Here is a 12163-nt window from a genome sequence, read left to right as displayed (position 1 = left end):
GCGGAAAAGCATAAAAATGCTCTATATACATATTTATGTATATTAGGGAGGTCCAAACCAATCAGAATTTCAGTGCTCTCAACCCTAGGATTGTTCTATATAGAAAAATATACCCCTACAAACAAAAAAAAAACAATGTTTTATTTTTCGATATAGAACAATGATAGGGGTGAGAGCATTAAATTCCGAATTTAATTTTTTCGTATGCATTTTTGGACCACCCCAATGCACATACGTGTATACTACAAATCCATATTAACGAGCTACACTCTAACCACACATATTTTTATTCAATTCTAGGTGCTCCTTTGCTATGTTGTTCTTCTCTTGAAGGAGATCAATAACGCGATTGTGAAACCGTATTTGATCCTCGTTCCTATCTCGCATAATATTTAAAAATTCTGTCTGAAAATCTTGGTCTGATAACATTTGGTTTTTCAAAATCTCAGCAGCGGTTTCATTTCTTTTTGGGCGCTTTGTCGTTCTGTCGACAAGCTTTGTCGAGCTTTAAAATAAGTAGAAAAGTTCCTTATTAGCTATTTAAGTAATTCCTTATGGTTTCAATTCTATTTACCTCGTATTTAAATTCAAAAACTCCACTTCTTCCACTTCTTCGTTGGCGTCGATCTCAATGAAAGCCACGTAATCATCATCCTTCTCCAACTGTTGTGGTGCACCAAAACAGTTCGAACTGCTACCACTCACAGCTTCTTTGATCGAGGTCAAGCTTATAATCTTTTCTTCTGCTGTCGTCAAAGGAATTTCTTCGGATGGCCCCCCACCAGTTTTTTTCAGTGATGCAATATTGTGGCTGCACTTTTTTTCGCCCGATATTTTAAATCTGTCCATACCTAAAGAGGAACTCATTTAATACATATATACTTTAAACAACACAAAGTGTATTTGCCTTCCGCCATGAGTTTATGGGTTTATTGGGAAGTCCAGAAGCGTTTAAATTTTCAGTTAATTCGGTCCATAATCTATTGAGCTCGGCTTTCCCTTGAGCACTCCTTGGGACATAACCTTTTGCTAGTTCTGGATGCTCGTTCATGAAACTCGTCATCAAATCAACTTGCGCTGGTGTAACCGACCTAAATTATGTAAAATTTACAATTTCCTCAAATAGTATAAATGTATATTTAAATTAATGCTTACATGTTTTTTGTATTTATTCTTAAAAAATTTAAATTCTTTGGCGTTTTAATATTCAAATAATAGAATTTGTGTGACACATGGACAGCTTTTCAAACTGTTGATGAAAAACGATAGCCGACAAGAAAGACGATGCGATAGTTAGAACATACATGAATCAGTGTTTTGACGACATCGTTTTTGTAGTATCGTTTGCACGACTATCGTTTCAAAGTTACGTGATGCATGCCCAGTAGTATCAGAATTTTGATTATGACTTAAATTAGATTTAACATTTTTAAAATGTTCCTGCAAATCGCCTAAAACTTCAATTGGATAAAATTTTTCTTCAGATGGAACTACAAGTTCACCGGGTAGGCGTAAATTTTGCCCAAAAACCATCTGAGATGATGTGGCTGAAATACTTTCTTTATACATCGATCGTAAACCCAGAAGTATTATCGGCAGCTCATCATACCAATTGTTGATTCCATTTCTAGCCATTATCGTAGCTTTTAACTGCCTGTGAAACCGTTCTACCATACCATTCCCTTGAGGATGATATGCTGAAGTTGTAACGTGATGACTACCAAGCAATTTTGTTAGTTCCGAAAACAATTTTGACATAAACTGAGTACCCTGATCTGTAGTGATTTTTAACGGTACCCCAAAACGTCAAACATATTCTCTAAAAAATTTATTTGCAACCACTGCCGCTGAAATGTCCTTTAATGCGTATGCCTCGGGCCAACGCGTGAACCTGTCAACTATTGTAAAAATGTAACGATGTCCTTTCGGTACAGGAAGAGGTTCAACAATATCTAAATGAATATGATCAAATCTACTTTTGGGAATCGGAATTTTAATTACTGGATATTTAGTGTGACGATTAACCTTCGATTTTTGACAATTTATACATTCTTTTGACCATGACCATGTAACATATTAAACACTGTCTTGCGTAAACAATTTGGAACAAATGGCCTAGGATTCTCACCTGTCATTTCACACCAAATATTAAAATTTAAAAGTGGAATTTGAATTAATTTAAGGTTATGTGATGTGTCTCCAGATTTTAATGTGTTTAGTTCCTCGTCCTGTTCTTGTTCATTTTGTAAAACTTTGAAATTCAGTTCTGTACCCTTAATTGTATCAACTTCGAAAGCTCGAGATAATGTGTCAGCTATAATGTTCTCCCGTCCTTTAATATATCGTATGTCATTAGTAAATTGTGCAATAAATTCCATATGTCTAGTTAGTCTCGGACTACGTTCGGGTTTTGAACTCAAAGCATATATAAAAGGCTTGTGATCTGTAAAAACTGTAAATTGTCGTCCTTCTAAAAGATAGCGAAAATGTTTAATGTTCAAATAAATAGCTAGCAACTCCCTGTCAAATGCACTGTACTTAACCTCGGATGGAGAAAGTTTCTTAGAAAAGAAAGCTAGTGGCTCTGATTTGTTATCAGACGTTTGATGTATGACACCACCAATTGCCGTATTAGATGCATCCACATTTAAAGAGAGTTTGGCATCTTTGTTAAAATGATTTAACAATACCGTAGACGCAAACTTTTCTTTAATACATTCAAAGGCTTTATTTTTTGTGTTATCCCAAACTAAGGACTTGTCACGTTTCTTAGTTGTTCGATTGATTAAATCGTAGATAACTGCCGCAAACTCAGCTAATTTTGGTACATATCGATGGTAATAATTAACCATGCCTATAAATTTCTGCGCCTGTTTAATAGATTTAGGATGTTCAAAACTACGAACTGCTATCACCTTTTCATCAGAGGGTCTAATTCCTGCCCCAGAAATATTACGTCCTAAAAAGTCAACACTTGTTACACCGAAAGTACATTTACTTGGTTTGATATTTAACCCGTACTCTGTTAGGCGTTGGAAAAGTATACGGAGGTCTTTAAAATGCTGTTCTTCATTTTCACTTGCAACCAATAGATCATCAATATATGTAAAAACAAAATCTAAACCACTAACTACTTCATTAATAAATCTTTGAAAAGTTTGCGCTGAATTTCTTAGTCCGAAAGGCATTCGTATAAATTCAAACATACCGAAAGGTGTCGTTATTGCAGTTTTATAGATATCCTCTTCTGCCATTGGAATTTGGTGGTAGGCCCTTACCAAATCTAATTTCAAAAATATATACTTATTTCTGAGATTCATGTTAAAATCTTGAATATGAGGTAAAGGATAACGGTCCGGTACAGTCACAACATTAAGTCTCCGAAAATCACCAAAAGGACGCCAGCCATTCAGTTCTTTTTTAGGTACAAGATGCAGTGGAGATGCTACACAAGAATTTGAAGGTCTACAAATCCCTGTCCTCACTAAAAAATCGAATTCAGTTTTGGCTACTTTAAATTTAATCGGATCCAAGCGCCTGGGCTTAGAGAATGGCAGATTTCCTTCAGTAAAAAGTCTGTGAACCGTAGAATGTTTAACCGGTTTCGAATAATCTGGTTCAGCGATCAAAGAAGGAAACTCCTTCAACAATCTTGTATACTTGTTCTCTACTACGAAAATTTTTGGAAGCGAAATGTTACAAACACATGAAACTGTGTTAACCGAAAGACTTGTTACTGGGTCAACTAAACGTTTGCATTTCATGTCAATTAAGAGACCGTATTTGCAAAGAAAATCTGCCCCAATAATAGGTTTCGCAATATCAGCTATGAGAAACGTAAATGGGAACTCGCGTCTTAAACCTAAGTTTATATTTAAAATCTTTTTACCATACGTTGAAATCGTTGAACCATTGGCTGCAGTAAGTATTATATCTGAAGAACGTTTTGTATGAGGGAATTTTTTTACTGGAAGTATAGAAATTTCTGCTCCACTATCAATCAAAAAATTTAGTTTGTTTGTTTTATCAAAAATAAATAGGTGACGTGTGGTAATATCTAAATTTCCATTGTTTGCCGCCACAACAACGGATGACTCTAGTTTAACGAATTTTTGTTTTTAGAAAAAGCACAAGGCTGTTGACATTTCTGAGCCTTATCACCAAATTTGTAATGGTATCTACATAACCAATTTTGACTATCACGAGATTTTGATCTACCTCTATATGGACTTCTAAAACAATTCCTATTAAATCATCTATATCTAGAATTTTGATTAATTTGTTGCTTAATAGAATTTAATTCAAAGGAAAGTTTTTGAAAATTTTCGCACATAAGATTCGTCGTTTTAACTAAATTCTCAATAATTGTGTCTTGTGATTTAGAATTTTGAAAACTATTCATAGCTGATATTTCGGTTTTATTAAGCTAGTTTCACAAATTCATTTATATCATTGGTACTTGAACTAGCTAATATCACACTAAGATTTTTTGGCAATTTTCTCAGCCAAAGTTTCTTTAAAATATCTTGACTAAAGCTTAGTATCCAGCTCTCAAGAAAAGCAAAAACTCCATATAAAATGACACACAAGAAATGGCAAAGAAATTTTCTTGCGTCAAATTTTCTTGAAGTAGTATCCAGTTCTTAAGAAATTTAGTACGCTTTTTTTTCTTGCGCTTGTTTATAAAATTTGAATATGGCAACACAGGTTTATCGAAGAAACATATCGAGTTTTATTTATTTCTTGAATGAAAGTGACAGCCGAATGAGAAAGTAAGTAAAAAACATTGAATTTCTATTTGTATTTGTATTTTATTATACATTTCAGGAATGGAAAACACTCCTACAACATCAAAGCGGCAAAAGCGAATTTTAAATTTCGCGGAGGTTGAAGAGGCAGCTAATAAGAGAGGTTAAAGAGTGGCCCAGGATATGGGACATTACAAACCCATTACATTCTAATAAAAATGCTGTGGAACAGGCTTGGGTCCATATAAGCAATTCGCTAGGCAAAAATGGTATGTAAATATTAAAGCCCTTTGTTTTTGTATATTTGTAATTTTATTGTTTTTGTTATTTTAGTCAATGAATGCAAAGCCGGATGGACAAGTCTACGGGAAAGTTATCGCTACCACGCAAGGGTGGCACGAAAACACAAAAGCGGTAGCGCTGGTGGCTTAATGCTGGAGGAACCTTCATTTTCTGAAGCTATTGATTGGGAGTTCGCTGAGGAAATGGCATTCTTGCCAAATGTGTCCCACAAAAGAAAGTAAATGTACTTAAGTTCAGCTTTTACCACTTCATTAATATAATATATTATTTCCGCAGGACTTTCACATCCCCAGCACTTTTCGGAGAAGAGTCAAACACCTCTCCATTATGTACAGCGGAGGAATCAAATGTTTCACAACCTAATGAAAGTTGTACACAGTACGATTACGTGAGTACATGTGTATGTACATATGTTTGCGTTTCAGAATAATCGGCCATTATATATTTTCGTGTATACTTAAATGTGTTTAACCAGACTGCATATATAGTTATTCACATATAAATTTACGTGGATGTTAAATTAAGTATCAATGGGACATATTTATAGTCATAATAAAGTCGGTTCTAAAGTAAGCTGTAGCTTTTTTTGGCAAATGTTCCATTGAAAATTGTGCTGCTACACACTTTAGTGTCGACTTTATTTGGACTATAAATACACCCCAATTATAAATATCATTAACAAATATTATGTATGTCGCACACGTTCTTCAAAAGTGACAACTCAAAATTTTTAATTTTGGAAATTATGCACTAAAAATGTACGCAGAGCTTTTATTTACCTTTCAGCAAAAGCTGGGGTAAATTTTTGTTATAATTTGTTGCAAAAACAAGGTAAAGTCTTCCTTGCCCATATAATTAACATATGCTAAGATATAGTTTTTCGCATTTTCTGACGAACGTGTAACTTTGAGTTGTGTCTCTTTTGAAGACGGTGTGCGATGTACAAATGCGGTGTGCGGTTTATAACACCGGCACACAAAAAAAACGGGGTGTGTGCTTTTAAGCAGACCTACCTACCGACATGTATTTCAACCTACTGAATCCGAACCTCCTAAATTTCGAGTAAATTACGAAAATACAAAAAAAATTCGCAATTTACTTGAAATTTGGAGTGAACGAGTCAAACGGACTTCAGACTCGGATTCAGTGGGCCGAAATACATATCGGTTGGTGGGTCTGGTTAAAAGCACACACCACTTTTTTTTTGTGCCGGTGTAATTATACTGTTATATACACACTTTCAGGATCCAGCACCTCCAAAACGTTGTAGGTCATCTAGCACAAGCCAGAATCCTGAGGTATGGAACCGTTTCAGTACTATTTTAAAAAAACAAGAAGGTTGCTGGAAAACCGCAGGCGCACAACCAACAACTCACCTTACACACAAGCACTATCCACTTTTGACTGGTTGTTAAATCAGCTTCCACGGTATATTGGCGATGACATTTGCTTAACAATTAATAGCATTCTTTTACAGAAAGTGGAAGAACACAAAGCAACAATTAATTAAGAATAAATAGCATACTTTTACAGAAAGTGGAATAATTTCAAGCAACAATTAGTGGCATACATCATGTACGAATATATATTTTTATTAGTTTTGGCTTTTATTCTTTCGTTTATTAAATATTTATTAATTTTTTACAATAGTCTAGTTCATTATTTGTATAACATCATATACATACATCCACATTTCAAGCTTTGTACAAAAATGAGAAAAATTCACCAAATTTTCATCAGAATTTCAATCTTAATAATTTTTGTACAAAATTTTAAATGTGGATTTTCTATGATGTTATACATCAAGGCGCATCCATACAAGGTGGTGTCAATTGCATATAAGTAAAAGTCCCGTGTATTTTGTTATTGCTTTTTGGTACATCAGGATGTCAAAACGAAAGAAAATAGGAGATAATTTTCGCCCTTTCGTTTTGTTGACATCCTGAAGTTACACCATTTCGTTTTGTTGACATCCTGAGGTTGCACAATTTCGTCTTGGATTACATTCTCCAGTACTAGTGTAGAGACAAAAATATCCAATCAGCTGTTCAAATAACACCACCTTGTATAGATGCGCCTTGGTTATACATATAATGAGCTAGACTTTTATGATTAATAAAAAATTAATAAATCTTAAATTAACAAAAGAATTAAGCCGAAACTGGTAAAAATCTCGCACACCTATATTTTTGTAAAGAAAGTTTAACAACAGTAAGAAAAGTACTGACTAGGTTTAAAGAAAAAATCTTCGTATTAAATTTATATATGTATTATAAAAAAAACTTTATTTAAATAAATGAATTAAACTAAATGGGAGTCTTACAATTTCAAAGAAATGTAGCATTGTTTTGCCAGGGAACCGATCCACTAGCTGAATTAACATGGTCTGTCAATATTTTCCGTATATATTTTCCATAATCTGAAACTCTTCCGCGGTAGGTGTTTAGTCCATCTTGATTGAAAGTGCATTCTTGTTGCTGTATTGCTTCCCATTCTCCCGGCACCCAATTTCCGGTACTGTCTTCAAACCCAGAGAACACATTAGGATTATATGTACGCTGACATTTATTTATAAGAAAATTATGCAGCAGGCAACATGCCGAAACAATCACTTGCACGCGATCAGGTCTGCAAAGTAACACTTTTCGAAGGCAAAGCCATCTCGCACTTAAGATGCCAAACGCGTTTTCAATGCACCGCCTTGCCCTACTCAGCCTGTAATTAAAAATTTTTTGCTCTGTCGAAAGATGCGTCGTACTATAAGGCTTTATTATGCGCTTGCTTGTCTCCTACGATAAAGTACGGTATTTTTTTGCCATCGATAAATGCATCGGGAGGGAATGGGCAGGTGTCATTAAGAATACTCGCACCAAATTTAGAATTTCTAATAATATTAGAGTCGCCTTCACTTCCATAAGCGCCTACATCCAAATACGTAAATTTGTAATCAGCATCGCAGGTAGCCATCAAGACAATGGAATGAAATCCCTACAACAACAAAAATCAAAGTTCGTATTACTTTTTAATATAACCGATACACATAATGTAATCTTACTTTGTAGTTATAAAATATACTTCCACTTTTTGGAGGTGCTTTGATACTGACGTGTTTGCCGTCTATAGCACCAACGCAATTCGGAAAATTCCACTGCTTTCTAAAGCCATCAGCTATATCCACCAGACTTTGTTCCGTCCACTCTGGCACCTCCTTTTTTAATACGGTCCAAATTGCTTCACAAACGCACGTGACGATCCTGCCAAAATGCTGTTTGCTGATACGATAGCAGGACGCAAGATGACGCTGCAAATCCCCCGAAGCTAAGTATCTGAAAAAAAGTGTTTCAAAAAAACAAAACCAGTTAGAAATGGACTTTGCGCAAAATGTATGTAAGTATACTTCAGTACTATTGCCAGTTTGGCTTTGCTGGAGATAAAATCGTTTGGTCTGCAGTGGCGTTTCGGAAGCAGATGCGGCTCCACCATCTCAAAAAGTTCGTCAAAAATTTCTGGTGGCATACGGAAATTTTCAAAGAGCCTCGGTGAATTTCGCAAGTTTTCGAAATCGGTGATGAATCTTCCCTTATCATTCCTTTCCTTGAGGTATGGTCTCATCCAATACCTCGCCTTCTTACGCGTTCTTCTCTGCACATCATTAAGTTTAACCTAGAATATACATATAATAAAATATTTGATTTAAAAATTTTAATTTGTTAAAATATTGTGTAAAACGGATTGTGTTCCGGAATGTATCGGATAGTGAGGATGGTACAAAAAATTATGTGGGCATGGCACCTCCTACCTTTCCGTCTTGAAAGGACAAAGAGTAAATAATTAAATGACCCATTGTTTTTTTTCTCGACTCGTACAAGTCTCAATCAAGGAACTTTCATAAAAACAGGGAAAAAATCAGTACATAATACTGCGGCAAGAGAAAGGAGAATTCTTTCTATTGGATTTTGATCCTGAACATGTTCAAGGGCCGAACGCAAGGGTTTTGACCATGAGCGTGTTCGTCGACCGAAGGCAAGGGTTTTCCCCTAATTTCAGGAGGCTTGCCAGTGGAGCCCTGTAGTCGGAAGAGAAAGAGGGGAAAGTCATTGAATTCCTTGGTCTTTGTTCTTTAAAGTTGGAAAATTGGGAGGTGACACGCCCGTTTTGTTTTTTTTTTTGTACTAGCATCAAAATTACCGATACTATGTATTCGGAACATTTCCCTGTAAAACTTACTCGTCATCTTCCATTTCGGATACTGAAAACTATCTCCTGAAATTGAATCAAAATAAATTAAAATGTACTTTAATAAATTTAAGGAAAAATATTGTTATAAACTTACAAATTGGTCATAGGCAAAAGATTGTTTCTTTTGTTTACTTTTTACCGCTCTTCTTCTGCCATTGTTTACTATTAACGGTGCATTATCAAAAATCAAAATTACTGGCCTACTACTATTTCAAGCAGAAGAAAGAACACGAACATTTTCTTGTGCATTTTCTTAAGAGGTGGATACTAAGCTTACAATTGGAACCTGCAAGCAACATGAGCGACCGATAAAATTCAGAGGGTTTACGATCACCCATCTCTGAATCTGACAAAATTTTATCTAATTTCTTATTTTCGCTTAAAGAATGCCTTTCAATTAAGACTTTCTTTAATTATGAAAACTTGTTGTTATGCGGAGGATTTTGAATGAAATCTAATATTGTAACTATTACTTCTTGCGGAAGCGCTGTGATTGTGTGTTCATATTTTTTAGTATCTTGTGTAATGTTTTTCATGTCAAATTGCATTTCTATATGTACAAACCAAGCTTCTGGACAACTTGTCCAAAATTGTGGAAGCTTGACTGAGGTTGCATACACCTCATTATTATTTTGACTAGCATAAGGATTTGCCAACTCCTCTTGAAAAGAGTTGTTTTGCAAATCTATAAGCGAGTCATTTAAATTATTAGTCCCTGTAGATGTGTGTGTATCATGTGGGGGTGAACGAAACATTATGATAACATAAAATAATCTCTATAAGGAGTGTTTACAATTTATCCGAAACAAATTAAAAAGAAGATATGATATTAAAAATATATTTGTCAAAAATATTACATACAAAGATACAGCTCACCACTGTGCTCTGAAACTGCTGATATTAGCAGCACGGTCGACCTGATAGTTGCTGCAGCTGCTGTGCCGGTTGCTGTGATTTGGTGTCGTTGTTGCTGCTGCTTATCGCCAGTGTTGATTGCTGCTACTTTTTGCCGTTGTTGTTGCTGCAGCTTGTTTCCGTTGTTATTGTTGTCAGTAATGAACAGACACAAAGTATACAAGAGATTTTCTCCGGTTGTATGAAGGATGCAGGTAACCACGACCAATTGCTGGGGAGCGATTTTTGATATGTGCACGCTTGACGTTAACGCTGATGTGTGAACTGATTTCTGTTGATGTAGCTGATGTGGTTTATTAGAACTGCTCTTGCTACCACTGACGAAACTGTTGCGACGCGTTTTAGTTGAAACCGCTGCTGCGGCTGTTGCTGCTATTGTGGTTGTTGTTATAGTTGGCGCCGTACTCGCAAATTGTAGTGCTGTCGTCTTGCCTCTCCGTCAATGCAGAGAGCGATTAACTATTAACGGATTCGGCTATAGACTACACTTAACCGTTCTTTCGATCACACTAAACATGTCCTCGCAACTCTAGTGTTCTTTCGTGTTATAGCCAATTTAATTCTGTCACACTGTTTCTTAGTAGAACTATATTCACAACAGAGAAAATGGTTGCTGACCAAAAATGTCGTGAGCTTACAGCACTCTTAAAACTTTTTTATTTTGCTTCCAACTACAGCTATTGCCGCTCCTGGTAGGATCGCCAATTGTAGTAGTGAGTATATCAAGGATTTAAAGAAATTCAATTTAATATTTAATATTGTATATAATGCGGTTGTTAACAGTTGCAAGAAAAATGTTTGAATAAAAATGAAAATTTTCTGTTTGACTGACGAACCACAAAAATCACATAAATCTAAAATTTCCAAAATTACAAAGTTGAAATGAACACAGTACAATAAAAGGTAATAACACAAATACAAACCCTACAGTATGTATTCGTTACTAATCCAATCAACATCCGTATCAAGGGGAATTTATACAAGGTGGTGTTGATGGCGAATTTAGATTTTCGCCGAGGTACGTCTTAATGTCAAAATGATGTGTTTGTTGTAAAATGAATTCGCCTTGTTTACAACAAACACATCATGACATTCAGTAGTACCGCGGCGAAAATTTAATTCGCCATCAACACCACCTTGTATAAATTCGCCTTGATCCGTACAAGCACTTGTACCTCATAAGAATTATCGCAACAAATCTTGCAGCGTAAGGACATGTTCGTTCGTCCATATTGTTACGATTATCCTTGAAACCTCGTCCGGATTTCCCAAATCTCTCGGTTCGTATCGCTGGATTGTTAAATAAATGCTAACGATGACCAAATTGTAGTACAATTAACTTTATTGTACAACAAACAATTTACAATATTCGCTAATACAGTAAAAACACTTAACAATACTTGGTAAAGCAATAACAACGCTTTACTAAACTTGTTAACACAATTAAACTTATAGCTTGCTTATTCGCAACTCACTTCTCTGCTCAGTATTCGCCACAATATGCATACATGTACATACATATACACATATGTATACACGCAACATATTTTTGTATCGATTCGAAGAATTTGATACAATCAAGCCCTTGTGCCTCACAGGAATCATGCATGCATGTACGTACATATACAGGCAACATACTTTAGTATCGATACGAAAAACAGTTTCGTTACCGCACTGTTTAGGCCCATACCGTAATATGCTGCACCACCCTAATGTGCGTTAAATAATTTTGTATCTGAGTGCACCCACACATATATAAGATACGGCTAACATTCCAGCCGTTAACAATATGCCCCGCCGTACGGTAACTGAGTTGAGGGGAAACTCAACGAAGGCTACTGTTCGTCGGGCTCAAACCCTTTTTCGTTTGTTGGCACTCCTTCACTTCCTTGAAGACCAGCATAGCGACTTCCAGCCACCACACCACGTCAGCAAGGTAATCTCATCAAGCTATTAGC

At 35.6% G+C, this 12163-nt stretch overlaps 4 protein-coding genes across 6 annotated transcripts in view; 2 read left to right on the top strand and 2 right to left on the bottom strand.

Moving 5' to 3' along the window:
* Positions 1–12163, top strand: part of LOC118748034 — a gene marked incomplete at its 5' end in the record, with an annotated part of 366474 nt that overhangs the window by 110744 nt on the left and 243567 nt on the right.
* LOC118748051 lies at positions 153–1485 on the bottom strand. The gene is made up of 3 exons (XM_036482347.1): positions 908–1485; positions 575–851; positions 153–505 (listed from the first exon to the last, which is right to left on the bottom strand). Exons 1-3 carry the CDS (start codon positions 915–917, stop codon positions 271–273), a joined length of 522 nt encoding a protein of 173 aa, XP_036338240.1. The 5' UTR covers positions 918–1485; the 3' UTR covers positions 153–270.
* Positions 4682–7300, top strand: LOC118748063. Of its 3 annotated transcripts, none has more exons than XM_036482374.1 (5): positions 4720–4772; positions 4828–5017; positions 5082–5268; positions 5328–5439; positions 6296–7300. In XM_036482374.1, exons 3-5 carry the CDS (start codon positions 5180–5182, stop codon positions 6464–6466), a joined length of 372 nt encoding a protein of 123 aa, XP_036338267.1. In that variant the 5' UTR covers positions 4720–4772; positions 4828–5017; positions 5082–5179; the 3' UTR covers positions 6467–7300. The 3 variants fall into 3 exon arrangements, with proteins under 3 accessions (XP_036338258.1, XP_036338267.1, XP_036338251.1); XM_036482358.1 differs by having other exon boundaries at positions 5328–5451; XM_036482365.1 differs by having other exon boundaries at positions 4682–5017; positions 5328–5451.
* LOC118748043 (putative nuclease HARBI1) lies at positions 7734–9979 on the bottom strand. The gene is made up of 5 exons (XM_036482335.1): positions 9385–9979; positions 9279–9314; positions 8449–8714; positions 8107–8377; positions 7734–8039 (listed from the first exon to the last, which is right to left on the bottom strand). Exons 3-5 carry the CDS (start codon positions 8661–8663, stop codon positions 7809–7811), a joined length of 717 nt encoding a protein of 238 aa, XP_036338228.1. The 5' UTR covers positions 8664–8714; positions 9279–9314; positions 9385–9979; the 3' UTR covers positions 7734–7808.

The sequence above is a fragment of the Rhagoletis pomonella genome, unplaced genomic scaffold (genome assembly GCF_013731165.1).
Source record: "Rhagoletis pomonella isolate Grant_MI unplaced genomic scaffold, Rhpom_1.0 Rhpom_scaffold_00001, whole genome shotgun sequence".
NCBI lineage: Eukaryota > Metazoa > Arthropoda > Insecta > Diptera > Tephritidae > Rhagoletis > Rhagoletis pomonella.
Note: the sequence above shows the minus strand (reverse complement) of the source record. Positions and strands in the feature narration are given on the sequence as shown.

Excerpts from the sequence above, each read along its gene's own strand:
- LOC118748043 (XM_036482335.1), bottom strand. The coding sequence starts at position 8,663 with ATGAGACCATACCTCAAGGAAAGGAATGATAAGGGAAGATTCATCACC. Across the intron at positions 8,378-8,448 it reads AAACTGGCAATAGTACTGAA|ATACTTAGCTTCGGGGGATT; the intron begins GTATACTTACAT and ends ACTTTTTTTCAG. Across the intron at positions 8,040-8,106 it reads GTATATTTTATAACTACAAA|GGATTTCATTCCATTGTCTT; the intron begins GTAAGATTACAT and ends TTGTTGTTGTAG.
- LOC118748051 (XM_036482347.1), bottom strand. Across the intron at positions 506-574 it reads TTTTTGAATTTAAATACGAG|CTCGACAAAGCTTGTCGACA; the intron begins GTAAATAGAATT and ends CTTATTTTAAAG.
- LOC118748063 (XM_036482365.1), top strand. The coding sequence starts at position 5,180 with ATGCTGGAGGAACCTTCATTTTCTGAAGCTATTGATTGGGAGTTCGCT. Across the intron at positions 5,269-5,327 it reads AATGTGTCCCACAAAAGAAA|GACTTTCACATCCCCAGCAC; the intron begins GTAAATGTACTT and ends TTATTTCCGCAG. Across the intron at positions 5,452-6,295 it reads ACGATTACGTGAGTACATGT|GATCCAGCACCTCCAAAACG; the intron begins GTATGTACATAT and ends ACACACTTTCAG.